The 16,556-nt window shown below is 43.3% G+C and overlaps 1 protein-coding gene across 3 annotated transcripts in view; it reads right to left on the reverse strand.

Annotated features, from left to right (window-relative positions):
- The window catches only part of gripap1 (GRIP1 associated protein 1), a 134,854-nt gene that overhangs the window by 44,929 nt on the left and 73,369 nt on the right, over positions 1–16,556 (reverse strand). For all 3 annotated transcript variants that reach the window (XM_080733371.1, XM_080733372.1, XM_080733370.1), the window contains 8 exons: positions 13,565–13,699; positions 11,740–11,835; positions 9,408–9,518; positions 6,408–6,509; positions 5,536–5,649; positions 4,090–4,167; positions 3,489–3,584; positions 3,227–3,283 (listed from right to left, as the gene is read on the reverse strand). In XM_080733371.1, coding sequence (XP_080589497.1) covers positions 3,227–3,283; positions 3,489–3,584; positions 4,090–4,167; positions 5,536–5,649; positions 6,408–6,509; positions 9,408–9,518; positions 11,740–11,835; positions 13,565–13,699 — 789 coding nt within the window. The remainder of the gene's footprint in view (positions 1–3,226; positions 3,284–3,488; positions 3,585–4,089; positions 4,168–5,535; positions 5,650–6,407; positions 6,510–9,407; positions 9,519–11,739; positions 11,836–13,564; positions 13,700–16,556) is intronic.

Here is a 16,556-nt window from a genome sequence, read left to right on the forward strand (position 1 = left end):
GGTACTCAATGATCTAGTGTTGTACCCAGGGGTACTCAATGATCTAGTGTTGTACCCAGGGGTACTCAATGATCTAGTGTTGTACCCAGGGGTACTCAATGATCTAGTGTTGTACCCAGGGGTACTCAATGGTCTAGTGTTGTACCCAGGGGTACTCAATGATCTAGTGTTGTACCCAGGGGTACTCAATGATCTAGTGTTGTACCCAGGGGTACTCAATGATCTAGTGTTGTACCCAGGGGTACTCAATGATCTAGTGTTGTACCCAGGGGTACTCAATGATCTAGTGTTGTACCCAGGGGTACTCAATGATCTAGTGTTGTACCCAGGGGTACTCAATGATCTAGTGTTGTACCCAGGGGTACTCAATGATCTAGTGTTGTACCCAGGGGTACTCAATGATCTAGTGTTGTACCCAGGGGTACTCAATGATCTAGTGTTGTACCCAGGGGTACTCAATGATCTAGTGTTGTACCCAGGGGTACTCAATGATCTTCCTTTCTAGTGTTGTACCCAGGGGTACTCAATGATCTTCCTTTCTAGTGTTGTACCCAGGGGTACTCAATGATCTTCCTTTCTAGTGTTGTACCCAGGGGTACTCAATGATCTTCCTTTCTAGTGTTGTACCCAGGGGTACTCAATGATCTTCTTTCTAGTGTTGTACCCAGGGGTACTCAATGATGTTCCTTTCTAGTGTTGTACCCAGGGGTACTCAATGATCTTCCTTTCTAGTGTTGTACCCAGGGGTACTCAATGATCTTCTTTCTAGTGTTGTACCCAGGGGTACTCAATGATGTTCCTTTCTAGTGTTGTACCCAGGGGTACTCAATGATCTTCTTTCTAGTGTTGTACCCAGGGGTACTCAATGATCTTCTTTCTAGTGTTGTACCCAGGGGTACTCAATGATGTTCCTTTCTAGTGTTGTACCCAGGGGTACTCAATGATCTTCCTTTCTAGTGTTGTACCCAGGGGTACTCAATGATCTTCCTTTCTAGTGTTGTACCCAGGGGTACTCAATGATCTTCCTTTCTAGTGTTGTACCCAGGGGTACTCAATGATGTTCCTTTCTAGTGTTGTACCCAGGGGTACTCAATGATCTTCCTTTCTAGTGTTGTACCCAGGGGTACTCAATGATCTTCCTTTCTAGTGTTGTACCCAGGGGTACTCAATGATCTTCCTTTCTAGTGTTGTACCCAGGGGTACTCAATGATCTTCCTTTCTAGTGTTGTACCCAGGGGTACTCAATGATCTTCCTTTCTAGTGTTGTACCCAGGGGTACTCAATGATCTTCCTTTCTAGTGTTGTACCCAGGGGTACTCAATGATCTTCCTTTCTAGTGTTGTACCCAGGGATACTCAATGATCTTTCTAGTGTTGTACCCAGGGGTACTCAATGATCTTCCTTTCTAGTGTTGTACCCAGGGGTACTCAATGATCTTCCTTTCTAGTGTTGTACCCAGGGGTACTCAATGATCTTCCTTTCTAGTGTTGTACCCAGGGGTACTCAATGATCTTCCTTTCTAGTGTTGTACCCAGGGGTACTCAATGATCTTCCTTTCTAGTGTTGTACCCAGGGGTACTCAATGATCTTCCTTTCTAGTGTTGTACCCAGGGGTACTCAATGATCTTCCTTTCTAGTGTTGTACCCAGGGGTACTCAATGATCTTTCTAGTGTTGTACCCAGGGGTACTCAATGATCTTCCTTTCTAGTGTTGTACCCAGGGGTACTCAATGATCTTCCTTTCTAGTGTTGTACCCAGGGGTACTCAATGATCTTCCTTTCTAGTGTTGTACCCAGGGGTACTCAATGATCTTCCTTTCTAGTGTTGTACCCAGGGGTACTCAATGATCTTCCTTTCTAGTGTTGTACCCAGGGGTACTCAATGATCTTCCTTTCTAGTGTTGTACCCAGGGGTACTCAATGATCTTCCTTTCTAGTGTTGTACCCAGGGGTACTCAATGATCTTTCTAGTGTTGTACCCAGGGGTACTCAATGATCTTCTTTCTAGTGTTGTACCCAGGGGTACTCAATGATCTTCTTTCTAGTGTTGTACCCAGGGGTACTCAATGATCTTTCTAGTGTTGTACCCAGGGGTACTCAATGATCTTCCTTGATTAAATAAACTCTGGCCACAAGCTGTGTGAAGTAACTAACCCCGCTGGAAGTGACTGGACCGTCTCTACAACCATGAGAAGCACCAACGCTCACTAAGGGCTTCTTCTCACATGGGGATCAGGTTGCACCACTCTCTCACTCAACATGTGAACCTCATACCAGTCCTGCACTGGATTCCACTGGAGATGTACTGGTCCTCAACCTCTTCTGGACCAGGGCCCACTTCAACATCTCTTAAAGATGAAGTGCCATGATTTCTTCCCACCCTAAAACATGATTATCAGGTATTATGATTATACTAGAAGAAAGATTGTTCTTCAAAAAAAAAAGTGTACAGAAAGAGTTAAAATTATGTTTTTATGTGGCCACACCCACCAGTTCATTAAGTATGCCTGGGTGTCATGGTGGGTGGTGACGCAGCTGAAGTTAGCCACACCCACAGTGTTGGGTGAAGGGTAAAAGGGGAGGGGATGATTATATATATCCGTGTTTTTGGATCGGCACTTTTGACCCACAAGGTGGCAGCCTCCGGGAAGAAACCCCAAATACAAAGGGAATACATAATTGCTCATAACAACCACACCAGGGGGTCTAATGAAGTACACCCATCTGACCACCGAACTCATGTAGACTCAGAAAGCATCTGTGTCCATTTAGATTTTAACCAAATAACCATGATGTTAAAAAAAAAAACACTTCACACCGGGTGTGATTTGTTTTACCTACACTTACCTACACTTATATATTTACTTTATTATACCTTGCTAATATATGTTCTACTTTTTTTCTCTCCTCTGATGGATTGGACATCTTTTAGATAGTTCTATTCTGTGGTACTGTAGGTGAGATTATGAGAACGATGCACCGAGCCCTCTCGTGTGAACATCGAACACCGTCCGATAAGCGGATTCTGAGAAGATCTGATGATTCAATTCTGATTCCACAAGTCGTTTGAGAAGACTGCTGTAACCTTAGCCTTTGAGTGGTCTATTTATGGAGGAGAGGAGAGGAGGGGAGGGGAGGGGAGAGGAGAGGAGAGGAGAGGAGAGGAGAGGAGAGGAGAGGAGAGGAGAGGAGAGGAGAGGAGAGGAGAGGAGAAGATGTTACTCACTGCTGCACTCCCTTTCTTCTCCAGAATCCTCTGTCCATCAACTGTATCCTTTATCTCCTAGAGAGAGAGAGAGAGAGAGAGAGAGAGAGAGAGAGAGAGAGAGAGAGAGGTTTCTCATTCACATTCCACTATAATGTTTATTACATCACCTGTGTGTGTGTGTGTGTGTGTGTGTGTGTGTGTGTGTGTGTGTGTGTGTGTGCCTGCGTGCCTGCGTGCGTGCGTGCATGCGTGCGTGCGTGCGTGCGTGCGCGTGCATTACCTGTTTGAGTTTGTCGATGGATTCTCCGTTCTCATCCCTCTGTTTCTGTACCTCCACCAACTGTTCTCTCAATCCCTCCATCTCTGACTGCTTCTCCTGAGAGATATTAGATATTAGTCTTATTATAAAGTACATTCTAGACTCTTTGATGTTGGAAAACAGAATACATTGAATTTAATACATCAGCAATTATTAAAAACACCTGCGATATGAATAGTTATGTAACCTTTTTATGTTCCATTTAACCAGTGGTCTTTGGAAACAAGAATTGAACATTTGCACAGGGAATAATGTAAATCATCAAAACTATTGCTGTATATACAGTATCTATCACCTACAGTAGGATTATGTCTTTAGTTTTAATGCTCCACAGGGAATAAATCATTCAAAGTCATGTTTCTATATCTCTTCATTCCTCACATTATAATAACCAATTTATATTTTCATCTCAACTACATAAGACCTGGAATTTTGAGACATTTGGATGTATATTATCTCTTCTTCTGACAAGAAGATCTTGTTTTTCATATCAACATCTACCGTGTGTGTGTGTGTGTGTGTGTGTGTGTGTGTGTGTGTGTGTGTGTGTGTGTGTACGTACCTCTATGCTGTGTGAGTGTTCCTTCTGTAGTGCCTTCACCTCATCTTGATGTTCCAAAGAGTTCTTCTCAATGTTCTCCTGTTCACACACACACACACACACACACACACACACACACACACACACACACACACACACACACACACACACACACACACACACACACACACACACACACACACACACACACACACACACACACACACACACACACACACACAGTTCAGTATTACCTATGAGTGTGATGTAGACGTGAAAACGTTGTTGCTGCCTCCCTCTTCCTTTCTCTGACCAATCCCATGAACGTAACCAATTTCATCATGTGCTGATAACCACAGATATAAAAAAGGTAGACGCCTCCTCCTCCGCTCTGGGGTGTTGGTAAAAGAGGACTGGCAAGCTTCCTGAATTCTGAAGGACGCTTCCTTGTGCGTCACAGAATGAGACGCTCGGTAGGCCAATCAGATGTGGGACTCCCTCTTTCCCACTGCAGGGGGCAGCAGAGTGCCTTCCACAGTTCTGCACTTACGCACTTCCACCAGTCCTGTTTTACTAGACTTTGGGGGGCGTTGGTAAAAAAGCATTTTTTGAAGAAAGCTTCTGGAATTCTGAGGCACACTTCCGCGTGTGTCACAGTAGGGGAAGTTCAGTAGGCCAATCAGAGGCAGGACTCCCTCTTTCCCAGAGGCACCTGCTTTGGCAAAGTAAACGTTTGTCTCCTCATACCAATAAAGCTCTGTTGAATTGAATTTAAGTCCCGGAAAAGACACGCTGCGATTGGCCAGTAGGCACTTTTGAGTGGCAGCGTGCCTTCAGCAAGTTTGCACTTCCGCCAGTCCTTTTTTACAGGTCTCTCCAATGAACTACAGCGGCGAATGAGGCATCTAGCTTTATACAGTTGTGCTTGAAATTATTCAACCCCCTCTGACAGATTTGTTCATTAGTGTAACCACTGTTCCTTTGACTTATAGAACTTGTCAGCTATGCTCAAAACGGTACTTTTTGGAACAATCAGTGTCTATAATAATCTCTTCTCTGAACTTTTCTGACCATTCCATAGATTTAGCCATGTTTCTAACTGCTCTAATCACAGTCAACAAGTCAACCAACTTCTAATCAGGCCAGATTGCACATCTGATGCTATTTAAGCCCTTGATTAGTCGATTGCGGTTGATTACAGATGTTTTCAGGTATAATTGAGAGTTGAATAATTGAAAGTGGCGTTGAAAGTGGCATTTAGCATTGAATTTGGAAAAAAAAACACAACAAATGTTACGGTTGAGCTATTTAGATTGTTCTTGGCTTATTTATTTATTTCATTCAGTTGTCAGTTTGTGAATTCAGCCAACAAACCATATTTGCAGGGGACGTACTGTATACGGTTTTGAGCACAACCGTATACAGTATCTATGCAGAGTCCCCCCCCCTCCCCTCTATCCTTCCTACCTCAGTCTCTTTGAGTCGTCGTTCAAACCAGCCCTTGGTCTCCTCCAGCTGATGAACCTGAAGCTGGAGCTCCTCCACGTTGTGCTGGAGATACTCTAGGTCCTTACACCGAGCCTGCACACACACACACACGCGCACGCGCACGCGCACACGCACGCACGCACGCACGCACGCACGCACGCACGCACGCACGCACGCACGCACGCACGCACGCACGCACGCACGCACGCACGCACACGCGCACACATTAAGACCCGAGGCTGATTCTATAAACGCCTAAGTTGTAACTAAATGAAAACCGTCAAGTCCAAGTGCGAACCTCCTCCTGCTTTAGCAAAAAACAAGTTAGAACTTTACAGAATAATCAAGGTTGAGTGTTTCATTTCCAGCTGTAGTGGAAGGACTGTGTGCCATCTATAAAATAATCAGTCAGTTGAAGACAAAGTATCTATGGTCATATAAAATAATCAGTTTTAGGGATGGGACATTAAGCGATATTATCGTTTATCGCGAAATCGTCCTCCGTCATGCACTGGGATCAATTCACCTTTTATTTGCCGAGCTGCATGTCCGGTACCATTTAAACCCTCTATTGGTAAAAAAGTACTTATAATATACGTACTTGATACAATCTTTTTTTCACTCTCTATCAAATGTCTTTGCCAAAAAATAGCCCATCTACAAGCTCACAACGTGACGCGTTGTGAGCTTGTAGTTCGGCTATTTTTTGGCAGATGTTCCACCCCGGGATAATGGATTTTGATTATCGCGATAATATTGTATATCGTGATTTCTTTTGTCACAACGATCGAGATATGACATTTTCGTATGGTCCCAGCCCTAGTCAGTGAGCTCATAATGTTTCTCGTTACCTTCTCATCTTTCAGCTGCTGTCTCATCTCCTCTTCAGTTCTGTTCTTCTCCTCATGGAGTCCCCTCAACTCCTTCTCATAGCGAGCCCTCACTCCTAGCACCTAGGGGGGGGGGGGGGGGGGGAGAGAGAGAGAGAGAGAGAGAGAGAGAGAGGGAGAGAGGGAGAGAGAGAGAGAGAGAGGGAGAGAGGGAGAGAGGGAGAGAGAGAGAGAGAGAGAGGGAGAGAGGGAGAGAGAGAGGACAGATCAATAATCAATAAAATGTAATTACCCAGGGTTCAGGGGGTCGTCTCAGTACACAGTCAAGGTCTTGGCTTGGAGGCACCTTGTGAGACACCTCGTCTGAGTAATGCGTCGTTGTCAGGTGGAAACCTTGTATGTCCAAAACCGTTTGTTTTTATCATTTAAAAAAAAATGGGCTAAACTAGTGAAAACAGACGATCTACAAGCACACAGCGCCTGTGTGACGGCCTTGTATGATGAAGCAGGGCTTTACTTCGTGGAAAAAAACATACTAATTTGAAACTTTGGAGATACAAGGTTTCTGCTCAACTGTGACGAATGCCTCCTTGTGTTCTATTGAACCATCCTACCTCCAGGGTCCCCACACATTTTTACCAATGAATTTCCAAAACCTTTCCAAAACCTTTCCAAAACCTTTCCAGAAGAGCAGTGAAGTTCGACGTAATTTACACATCCTACCTGGTTCGCGTTTTTTCCCCCCCATTCTGAATTCCCATAGACTTTTTCCATATCACGTCATATAAGAACTGAGTTCCAAACATAAACAAATGATTTCAGCGGTTTGACTTATATGGATATGAAGAATCAACTGACGGTGAGAAAACGCAAATGTTACTGTCGGCGAATGAGTTACATTTTCGCTAGAAACAGACTGTTTCAAATATGAGTGACTGACTATCATAAACCATACAGAGACATCTCCCCGACAATATCGAGGACACTGTTGGTTTATTTTTGGACCACAATGCTTATATGAGACGATTTTAAGATGACTCAATGTTATTCTCCATAGAGAAATTACTTCCATGACTTTGTTGCTCTATATAACAATCATTCAGCGCAATAACAAGTCAATTACTCCTACGGTATGTTGTGCAATGCCCAAGCATAGAATGGTATTATGGTATAATTCCATTCAAATGTCATGCCATATTCTTTTCTACACCACCTATCCTAGGACACAGTGGGTACTGGTTCAACCCATATATCACCAGTAAGACTCCCTAATCTCCACAAATAGGGCAAAAATGTGTTTTTCCAAAATCTTCCTGATCCATGTTGATGACATGAGTGTAGACATACTGTGTAGTGATTTTCGTGATTTTAGGGCAAAATCTGTAGGAGCAGTGTCCAAAAAAATTGTTTTTAAAAATCGGCCTGAAGGTGGCGCTATATGGGACAGATTCTTGTTGATGGGATGAGTGTAGACATACTGTGTACCGATTTGCGTGAATTTAGGGCAAAAATTTTAGGAGCAGTGTCCAAAAATGTGTTTTGCAAGAATCGGCCTCATGGTGGCGCTAGAAGAGGGCCATGTGAGAAATGAGGGGTGGGGTCTCCGCGCCGCCGAGGCGGACGAATAGGTACCGGCCCCGGCTCTCCCGGTCGCTCCTAGCCGGAGTTACGGCATTTTATGTGAGCTGCAGTGTAGGGGGTCCTCCACTGGGGGCGCCACCACTTTTGCATCCGTTCTGGAGCACCAGGAGTCGGTGGTCCCCGGGAATTCCCCGTGAGCAGCCCCGTTGGGGTGGTCATTTGGTCATTTTTGCACATTTGGTCATTTTTTACATCTGGGGGTCCCCCAGGGACCTGGGGGTCCCTGTAGCTCCGGGGGTCCTTGGAGGTTGTAGTTTGGCAGGTAAGGAGTGTGTGTGCAAAATGTGGCATGGATGGGGGCAACGGTTGTGGAGATATGAGCAGGGCAAAAGTGTGACGTGTGACGTGTGACTCACGGAGGGACATTTTTTTACACCTGGGGGTCCCCCAGGGACCTGGGGGTCCCTGTAGCTCCGGGGGTCCTTGGAGGTTGTAGTTTGGCAGGTAAGGAGTGTGTGTGCAAAATGTGGCATGGATGGGGGCAACGGTTGTGGAGATATGAGCAGAGCACAAGTGTGACGTGTGACTCACTGACGGACGGACGGACGGACGGACGGACGGACGGACGGACAGCCGGTGGAGGTTTTGGTAGTAAATGCGACCTACGGTCGCAATAACGTAGGAGTTAAATTGCTTAGGTGCCCTCCACACTACAGGCGGTTTCCGTCGGGGCTGCCGCTAGGATCAGCGGTGGCCGCTCCGCGGTGAGACACAAACACACTCGCTCAGTGAGTAAATGCCGCACGGTATTTCACAAAGATGAGCACAATCCATCTCTCACCGCCCGCGTACGCATGCACAAACGAGCACGCTCGCGGGGGATTTCACAGGACCGCGCCCGCTCTCCTCGCCACCCCAAAACTTCGCTGCGCGGTCAAAATAGCCGCCCGCCTCCCATTGAAAATGAATTGCTAGGAGGCGGTGACCGCGCGTAGTGTGGAACCCCCTTTACGCTGCCATCACTGACGATCCGCGTGTTGCTCCGAACAGTTAGGTTGCCCTGCACAGGTTGGTGTCACGTCACGTGACAAAGGAACAGATCTACAAGCTAAATACGCGTCATGCTGAAGCACTTTGTGAGATTGTTTTTTTTTTTTTTTGGCCACACACATTAGGCAGCAATAACACAGCTCGTTCGGTGAAAAACTACTTGTGTTACATTTTTGTGTAATGTTATACCCTTCTGGAGAATCAATAGCCCAAAACAATTCATAGACAAATATCTTTCAAGGACCTTCCAGGACCCTTGATCAATTCCACATCTTTTCCAGTACTGGAAAAAGATTTTTTTTTTCTACTTTCAAAATATTTCTGGGAATTTCAGGAGGAGGTCTCAGTGTCTTATCTCCTTCTAAGGAGGTGTCAGTGTTATACTCCTACCTCCTTCTCGTGCTGCAGTTTGAGGTCAGACAGCGCCTCCTTGTGGTCAGACTTCTCCTGGCTCAGCTGGATGGCCAGCTCATCCAGCATCATCTTACGTTTCTCTGCCGTCTGCAACACACACACACACACACACACACACACACACACACACACACACACACACACACACACACACACACACACACACACACACACACACACACACACAGGCACACACAGGCACACACACACACACACACACACACACACATTTTATGTTATATTAATATTTACACGTCTGCAAAACAACGCGTTTTGAGCTTGTAGATCTGCTACTTTTGATACTTTTGAATATGAATCCTGAAAAAAAACAGGTTTGAACATATTTAATCGTTTTACACTTTTCCCAATAAAAACAAATTATAAATAAACAATAGCTGATCTACAATCTGTCAATGCATGGCGGCGTGAGCTTCTTTCGTGTGACACACTAATATAATGTGTGGGAACAAAGGGAAAACATCAGTGTTTGTTCTGTTTATTCACAGATATGACACATTGATGAAAATCATTTCATTTCACATAAATAATGATTCACACAAGGTTCCAACCGTGTTGACATTCATTTCATTGCGAATGAAATAAGTGTTTTATCTCCTGACATTCTTCTGGATCTTGTGAAGTTAAAGGAGTAGTTCACCACTTTTCAACCTGTCTTCATATAATAGGTCCTCACTAATGTTCATAATAAAATAGCACATTTTTTTCAGTCTGTGTCTCATAGGAGAGCTGTCAAATCCTTCTACCGGTGACATCATCGTTTGACAAAAAAAACTAAATAATATTTTTGAAAAAAAAAAAAAAAAAAAAATGTATTATCACGAGAACAATGGCTTCCACTTTAACATTGCAACTTTTTCAGGAATAGAAAGCCTGCAGTTTCTATTAGCTTGCATTTCCCATTGATGATGTCACCGGTAGAAGGATTTGACCCACCCACAGCTCTCCTATGAGACCCAAACTGAGTAGAATTATTTTTTGATATTTTATCATGAACATTAGTGAGGACCTATTATATGAAGATAGGTTGAAAAGTGGTGGAGTATTATTGTTCAGCCTGGTCTATGTTGTGGTGCCCCCTACTGTTCACACAAGGTAATGATGGCTCCATGATAGCTTGAGTCAGGACTCACTTCTAAAGCAGCTTACTTTATAGGTTCTCATTACTTTCCAGGATTCAAATTCAAACACAGCAAAAGCAGCAGATCTACAAGCTAGCTTGTATATCTGCTGCTATCTATACTTTTGTGTGACACTGTAGTATGATCAAGTAGGACATTGATTTACAAAAAAAACACCAAAAGTTAAAATATACATAATTTGAACAATGTACAAGAGTTTTATGACCAACAACTTAATTGTCAGTTCACACTGAAATTTGCTTTTAGATCAGCTATTTTTGACAAAGAGATTTGGTAGAGAGTGGGAAAAAAGACTTGATGCGTTATTTCCAGATCTGTGTTATGAATTATAGAGGGTTTAAATACCAGATATGCAGCTCGGCAAATAAAAGGTGAATTGATCCCAGTGCATGACGGAGGATAATTTCACGATAAATGTAAATCTCCACAATACGATTATTGTGAGCATTTTTTATCACGATAAACGATAATAAAGATTATCATCCCATCTTTTAAAGTGGACCTCTTCAGTCTGACCTTATTGTACGCTGGAACACCGTATCTCCTTCCTGAAGGCAGCGAACTATAGTCTCCATACGACACATGGCTAGTGTTTGAGGGGATATTCTTCGCCAACCTTAGAATACTGTTATCATACGTGGATGTGTATAGCCTCTGAAGTGGTTGTCCAACTATCTTTGAACAAATGTTCAGTTGTTGCAGCAGTTGTGACTTTAGGGCTGCAGACAAGCATCCATACCAGGTGGTTCTACAGTACTGAAGAACACTCATAATAACATCCATACCAGGTGGTTCTACAGTACTGAAGAACACTCATAATAACAGAAGCGGAAAAACAAAAGAAGAATCCTTCAAAAAGTCCTTCAAAAGTAACAGTTCTACAAGCTCAAAAGACATATATGTCTTGTCTACATAGGAGAAGAAGTTAAGTGCGTGCGTGCGTTGCGTTAGTACATGTATGAAGGCTGCTGACCACAGGTATGAGCATGTTAATGCTCCTTTAAACACACAGCCGTTGATGCAAAGAATGTTACATCAGCATCTTTGACTGTCATGTGCCGAATGTGGACAGCAATTAATAATTTAAGTGTGCGTGCGTGCGTGCGTGCGTGCGTGCGTGCGTGCGTGCGTGCGTGCGTGGCGTCTACCTTCTTAGCGTCGTCCAGTTCTCTCAGCAGTCGGTCCTTCTCCATTCCTTCCTCGGTCAGCTGCTCCAGCAGCTTCCTGTTAGCGAAGCTAGACTCCTGCAGACACACAGACAGACGAGTGATGTTGGTAAAGGATCTGTTGTGCATGGTCTATCATGGTCTATGCTCTGTGCTCTTCAGTGTTGTTCAGGTCAAGAACCCTGCAGCTGGAAGCCATTCCACACTAATGCAACTCCTTGCAACATGCAACTACTTGCAACCAGTCCACTGTCACAACAATGACAGTTGCAAGGAGTTGCATTGGTGTGGACGGGCTTTAAAACCACTTTGTTGCAAGGAGTTGCGGCTATTTGCGAGATGAAGCAGGTTCCCCTACAGCATACATGGGCAACTGGTGGCCCGGGGGCCACATGCGGGCCCCACCTTCACTTCATGCGGCCCACAGGTTAATACCGGAATACTGATATATTATTGATTTCAGCTGTTATAATTCCAAACATGACCTGCTTTAATTCCGTCAGTCTATATTAGCTTAATGACTAGTATATTAAAATGTATTTTTTTTTATATGTCCATTGTTTTTGTATTTAGGTTCATAAAGTTAACGTGAGTATATAACTAAATTGAAATTAAATCAAAATGTTACATTTGAGGATTCCATTTAAAAAAATAAAAATTCAGGATTCCAATTCAAAAGAAGCAAAAAATAGCCGATCTACAAGCTCAAAACGCATTGCAGCGCGATGCGTTTTGAGCTTGTAGATCTGCTATTTTTGCTGCTTTTGTATGAGATACTAGAATGACAAAGTAGGACATAGCAATATGCAATGTGGCCCTCTGGAGTGAAGGTGGAAATATAGTGGTCCTCTGGAGTGAAGGTGGAAATATAGTGGCCCTCTGGAGTGAAGGTGGAGATATAGTGGCCCTCTGGAGTGAAGGTGGAGATATAGTGGCCCTCTGGAGTGAAGGTGGAAATATAGTGGCCCTCTGGAGTGAAGGTGGAGATATAGTGGTCCTCTGGAGTGAAGGTGGAAATATAGTGGCCCTCTGGAGTGAAGGTGGAGATATAGTGGCCCTCTGGAGTGAAGGTGGAAATATAGTGGCCCTCTGGAGTGAAGGTGGAGATAGAGTGGCCCTCTGGAGTGAAGGTGGAAATATAGTGGTCCTCTGGAGTGAAGGTGGAAATATAGTGGCCCTCTGGAGTGAAGGTGGAAATATAGTGGCCCTCTGGAGTGAAGGTGGAGATATAGTGGCCCTCTGGAGTGAAGGTGGAAATATAGTGGCCCTCTGGAGTGAAGGTGGAAATATAGTGGCCCTCTGGAGTGAAGGTGGAAATATAGTGGCCCTCTGGAGTGAAGGTGGAAATATAGTGGCCCTCTGGAGTGAAGGTGGAAATATAGTGGCCCTCTGGAGTGAAGGTGGAAATATAGTGGCCCTCGCCATCATCAAAGTTGCCCACCCCTGCCCTACAGCATAGTGTGCTGTAACTCTCTCATAGTCAATTCATAGATGGCTTCACTTGACAGCACCCACGCCAGTGTTGTGTAAAAGCATGTTTTTTTGTTTGGTTACACATTATCCTTTCTATTAATATGTTGGATTCATGTTAATGAGTATTTTCAGACATTTAACCAGTGCTCCAGTAGTTCAGTTTAACCACTCCAGCCTACACACAGGATATTTGAAAATAGCCGATCTACAACCTCAAAAATCTTATATGGGGGTCCAAAATACTTTCAGATGTGGGTTCACAGCCAAGTACAAATTCATTTGGGGGACCTCGACATGATCAAGTTAAACTGTGCGTGCATGCTCGTGTGCGTACCTGTAGCTGTGAGCTGAGGTCATCTTTCTGGGCCAGCAGACTCTCCTGCTCCGTCCGTCTCTGTGTGAGCTCTAGAGACAGAGAGGCCTGCTGCTCTCTGAGCAGGTTCAGCTCCTGAGTCTTCACCGTCTGGATCTACACACACACGCACGTGCACGCGTACACACAACCATCACACAATCAACAAACGCTGTCCACAATGCTCACACAGTCGGATGATAGTTTGGTGATGGCAGTGCATGGCATTGGGTTGGTTAAACAACATGATGGATAAGAATGGATGACAGTATTTAACCCATTTAGGCCTAGAATTATTGACTGCTTTAACCAGTGAAAAATAGCAGATATACAAGCTCACAGCGCGGCACCGAGTGCCGCGCTGTGAGCTTGTATATCTGCTATTTTTGAAAAATCGTAATTCTTTTTTTTGGGATGTTTTGAATATATCTTTTTAAAAGCGAACATTTGTAACTCAAATATTTGCATCTGGGGGGTCCCTGGAACAACATATTTTGAGATGGGGGTCCGAGGCCATGAAATGTAATTTTGGGGGTCCTTGACATGAAAAAGTTTGAGAACCACTGATTTAGAGGAAGGATTTAGAAGTCGGGTCAAAGATCGGGTCAAAGATATTCAAAGACTTGCACGCATTTTCACGATTTTTCAAAAATAGCAGATCTACAAGCTCGCAGCGCGGCACTCGGTGCCGCGCTGTGAGCTTGTATATCTGCTATTTTTCAATAGTTAAAGCATAAAATAATGGTTAAAGTGGTTAAAATCTAACGCGACTCGGGCGCGTTCCAGGTATTTGAGAGTTAAGTGAGACAGTGCATATAGAATGGATGACAGTATTTAAGTGAGACAGTGCATATAGAATGGATGACAGTATTTAAGTGAGACAGTGCATATAGAATAGATGACAGTATTTAAGTGAGACAGTGTATATAGAATAGATGACAGTATTTAAGTGAGACAGTGTATATAGAATAGATGACAGTATTTAAGTGAGACAGTGTATATAGAATAGATGACAGTATTTAAGTGAGACAGTGTATATAGAATAGATGACAGTATTTAAGTGAGACAGTGCATATAGAATAGATGACAGTATTTAAGTGAGACAGTGCATATAGAATGGATGACATTATTTAAGTGAGACAGTGTATATAGAATGGATGACAGTATTTAAGTGAGACAGTGTATATAGAATAGATGACAGTATTTAAGTGAGACAGTGTATATAGAATAGATGACAGTATTTAAGTGAGACAGTGCATATAGAATAGATGACAGTATTTAAGTGAGACAGTGCATATAGAATGGATGACATTATTTAAGTGAGACAGTGTATATAGAATAGATGACAGTATTTAAGTGAGACAGTGTATATAGAATAGATGACAGTATTTAAGTGAGACAGTGTATATAGAATAGATGACAGTATTTAAGTGAGACAGTGTATATAGAATAGATGACAGTATTTAAGTGAGACAGTGCATATAGAATGGATGACAGTATTTAAGTGAGACAGTGCATATAGAATGGATGACAGTATTTAAGTGAGACAGTGCATATAGAATGGATGACAGTATTTAAGTGAGACAGTGCATATAGAATGGATGACAGTATTTAAGTGAGACAGTGCATATAGAATGGATGACAGTATTTAAGTGAGACAGTGCATATAGAATGGATGACAGTATTTAAGTGAGACAGTGCATATAGAATGGATGACAGTATTTAAGTGAGACAGTGTATATAGAATAGATGACAGTATTTAAGTGAGACAGTGCATATAGAATAGATGACAGTATTTAAGTGAGACAGTGCATATAGGATAGATGAAAGTATTTAAGTGAGACAGTGCATATAGAATAGATGACAGTATTTAAGTGAGACAGTGCATATAGAATAGATGACAGTATTTAAGTGAGACAGTGCATATAGAATAGATGACAGTATTTAAGTGAGACAGTGCATATAGAATGGATGACAGTATAAGGCACCACCATGTCCACAGAGAAGATCTTTTATAAGCTGAGGAGTGCTTTCCTAGAGCCAATGAGCACTAAAAAGAACTCCGTCACTCAACGAAATATGTTTTCTGAGGACACGGGCCCTGCCCTGAGTGAGGCAGTGCATACAGAATAGACTGATGACAGTTAGAGAAGTAATGCGGTGCATACATTAAAGACTGCTAGATGACAATGATGCAGTGCTCATTAGAATCTATGACAGTGTACAGGTGGTGAGTGATGCATGCTTATAGAGAGCTAGAACAGTAGATGACAATGATGCAGTGCTCATTAGAATCTATGACAGTGTACAGGTGATGAGTGATGCATGCTTATAGAGAGCTAGAACAGTAGATGACAGATGACAGCAGGCAGTAGAGACTTGGATGTTTAATGAAAGGTGACACAGACACAAGCAACTACAGCTTCACTTTTATCTCCTGCTGGTCTTGGTTCTGATATGGTGATGTTAGTGGAAGGTTCTGGATGGACAACATTCACATGGTGCTTGGGTTCTGATGTGGTGAGGTTAGTGGAAGGTTCTAGTGGTTCCATGCCTCTCATGTAATCTCCAGATAACCAACAGGTTCAAGGATTCCTTTAGGGTTCTCCGAGCAGCTAGACAAGTCTAGAGGAGCCGGCCTATGTTTGAGGTTCTATAAAGATGAGGTTTCTATTCTAGGTTCTAGAACACATAGTGTAAGCTTTGGTTTAGTATTCTAGTTAAGGAATATATAGGCAACGTTCAGGATATCATTACCTGTTCTAGGGCGATCAGGTTTGTCCTTAGAACATCGTTCTCCTGCAGATAGGGTTCCATATTGAGTTCGTAATAAATATATATCTGCTATGTTAGGGTTCTAGTGATGGGGTTACCCGTTCGAATGCTGCTACTTTAGGCTTCTAGATAAGAGTTCTAGTTATGGTGAAACTTATTCTAGTGCCGTTGAGTTAGGGCTTTTGTTGCAGGTTCTAGG

This window comes from Nannobrachium achirus (genome assembly GCF_963921795.1).
Source record: "Nannobrachium achirus genome assembly, chromosome: 9".
In the NCBI taxonomy this organism is placed as follows: Eukaryota; Metazoa; Chordata; class Actinopteri; order Myctophiformes; family Myctophidae; genus Nannobrachium; species Nannobrachium achirus.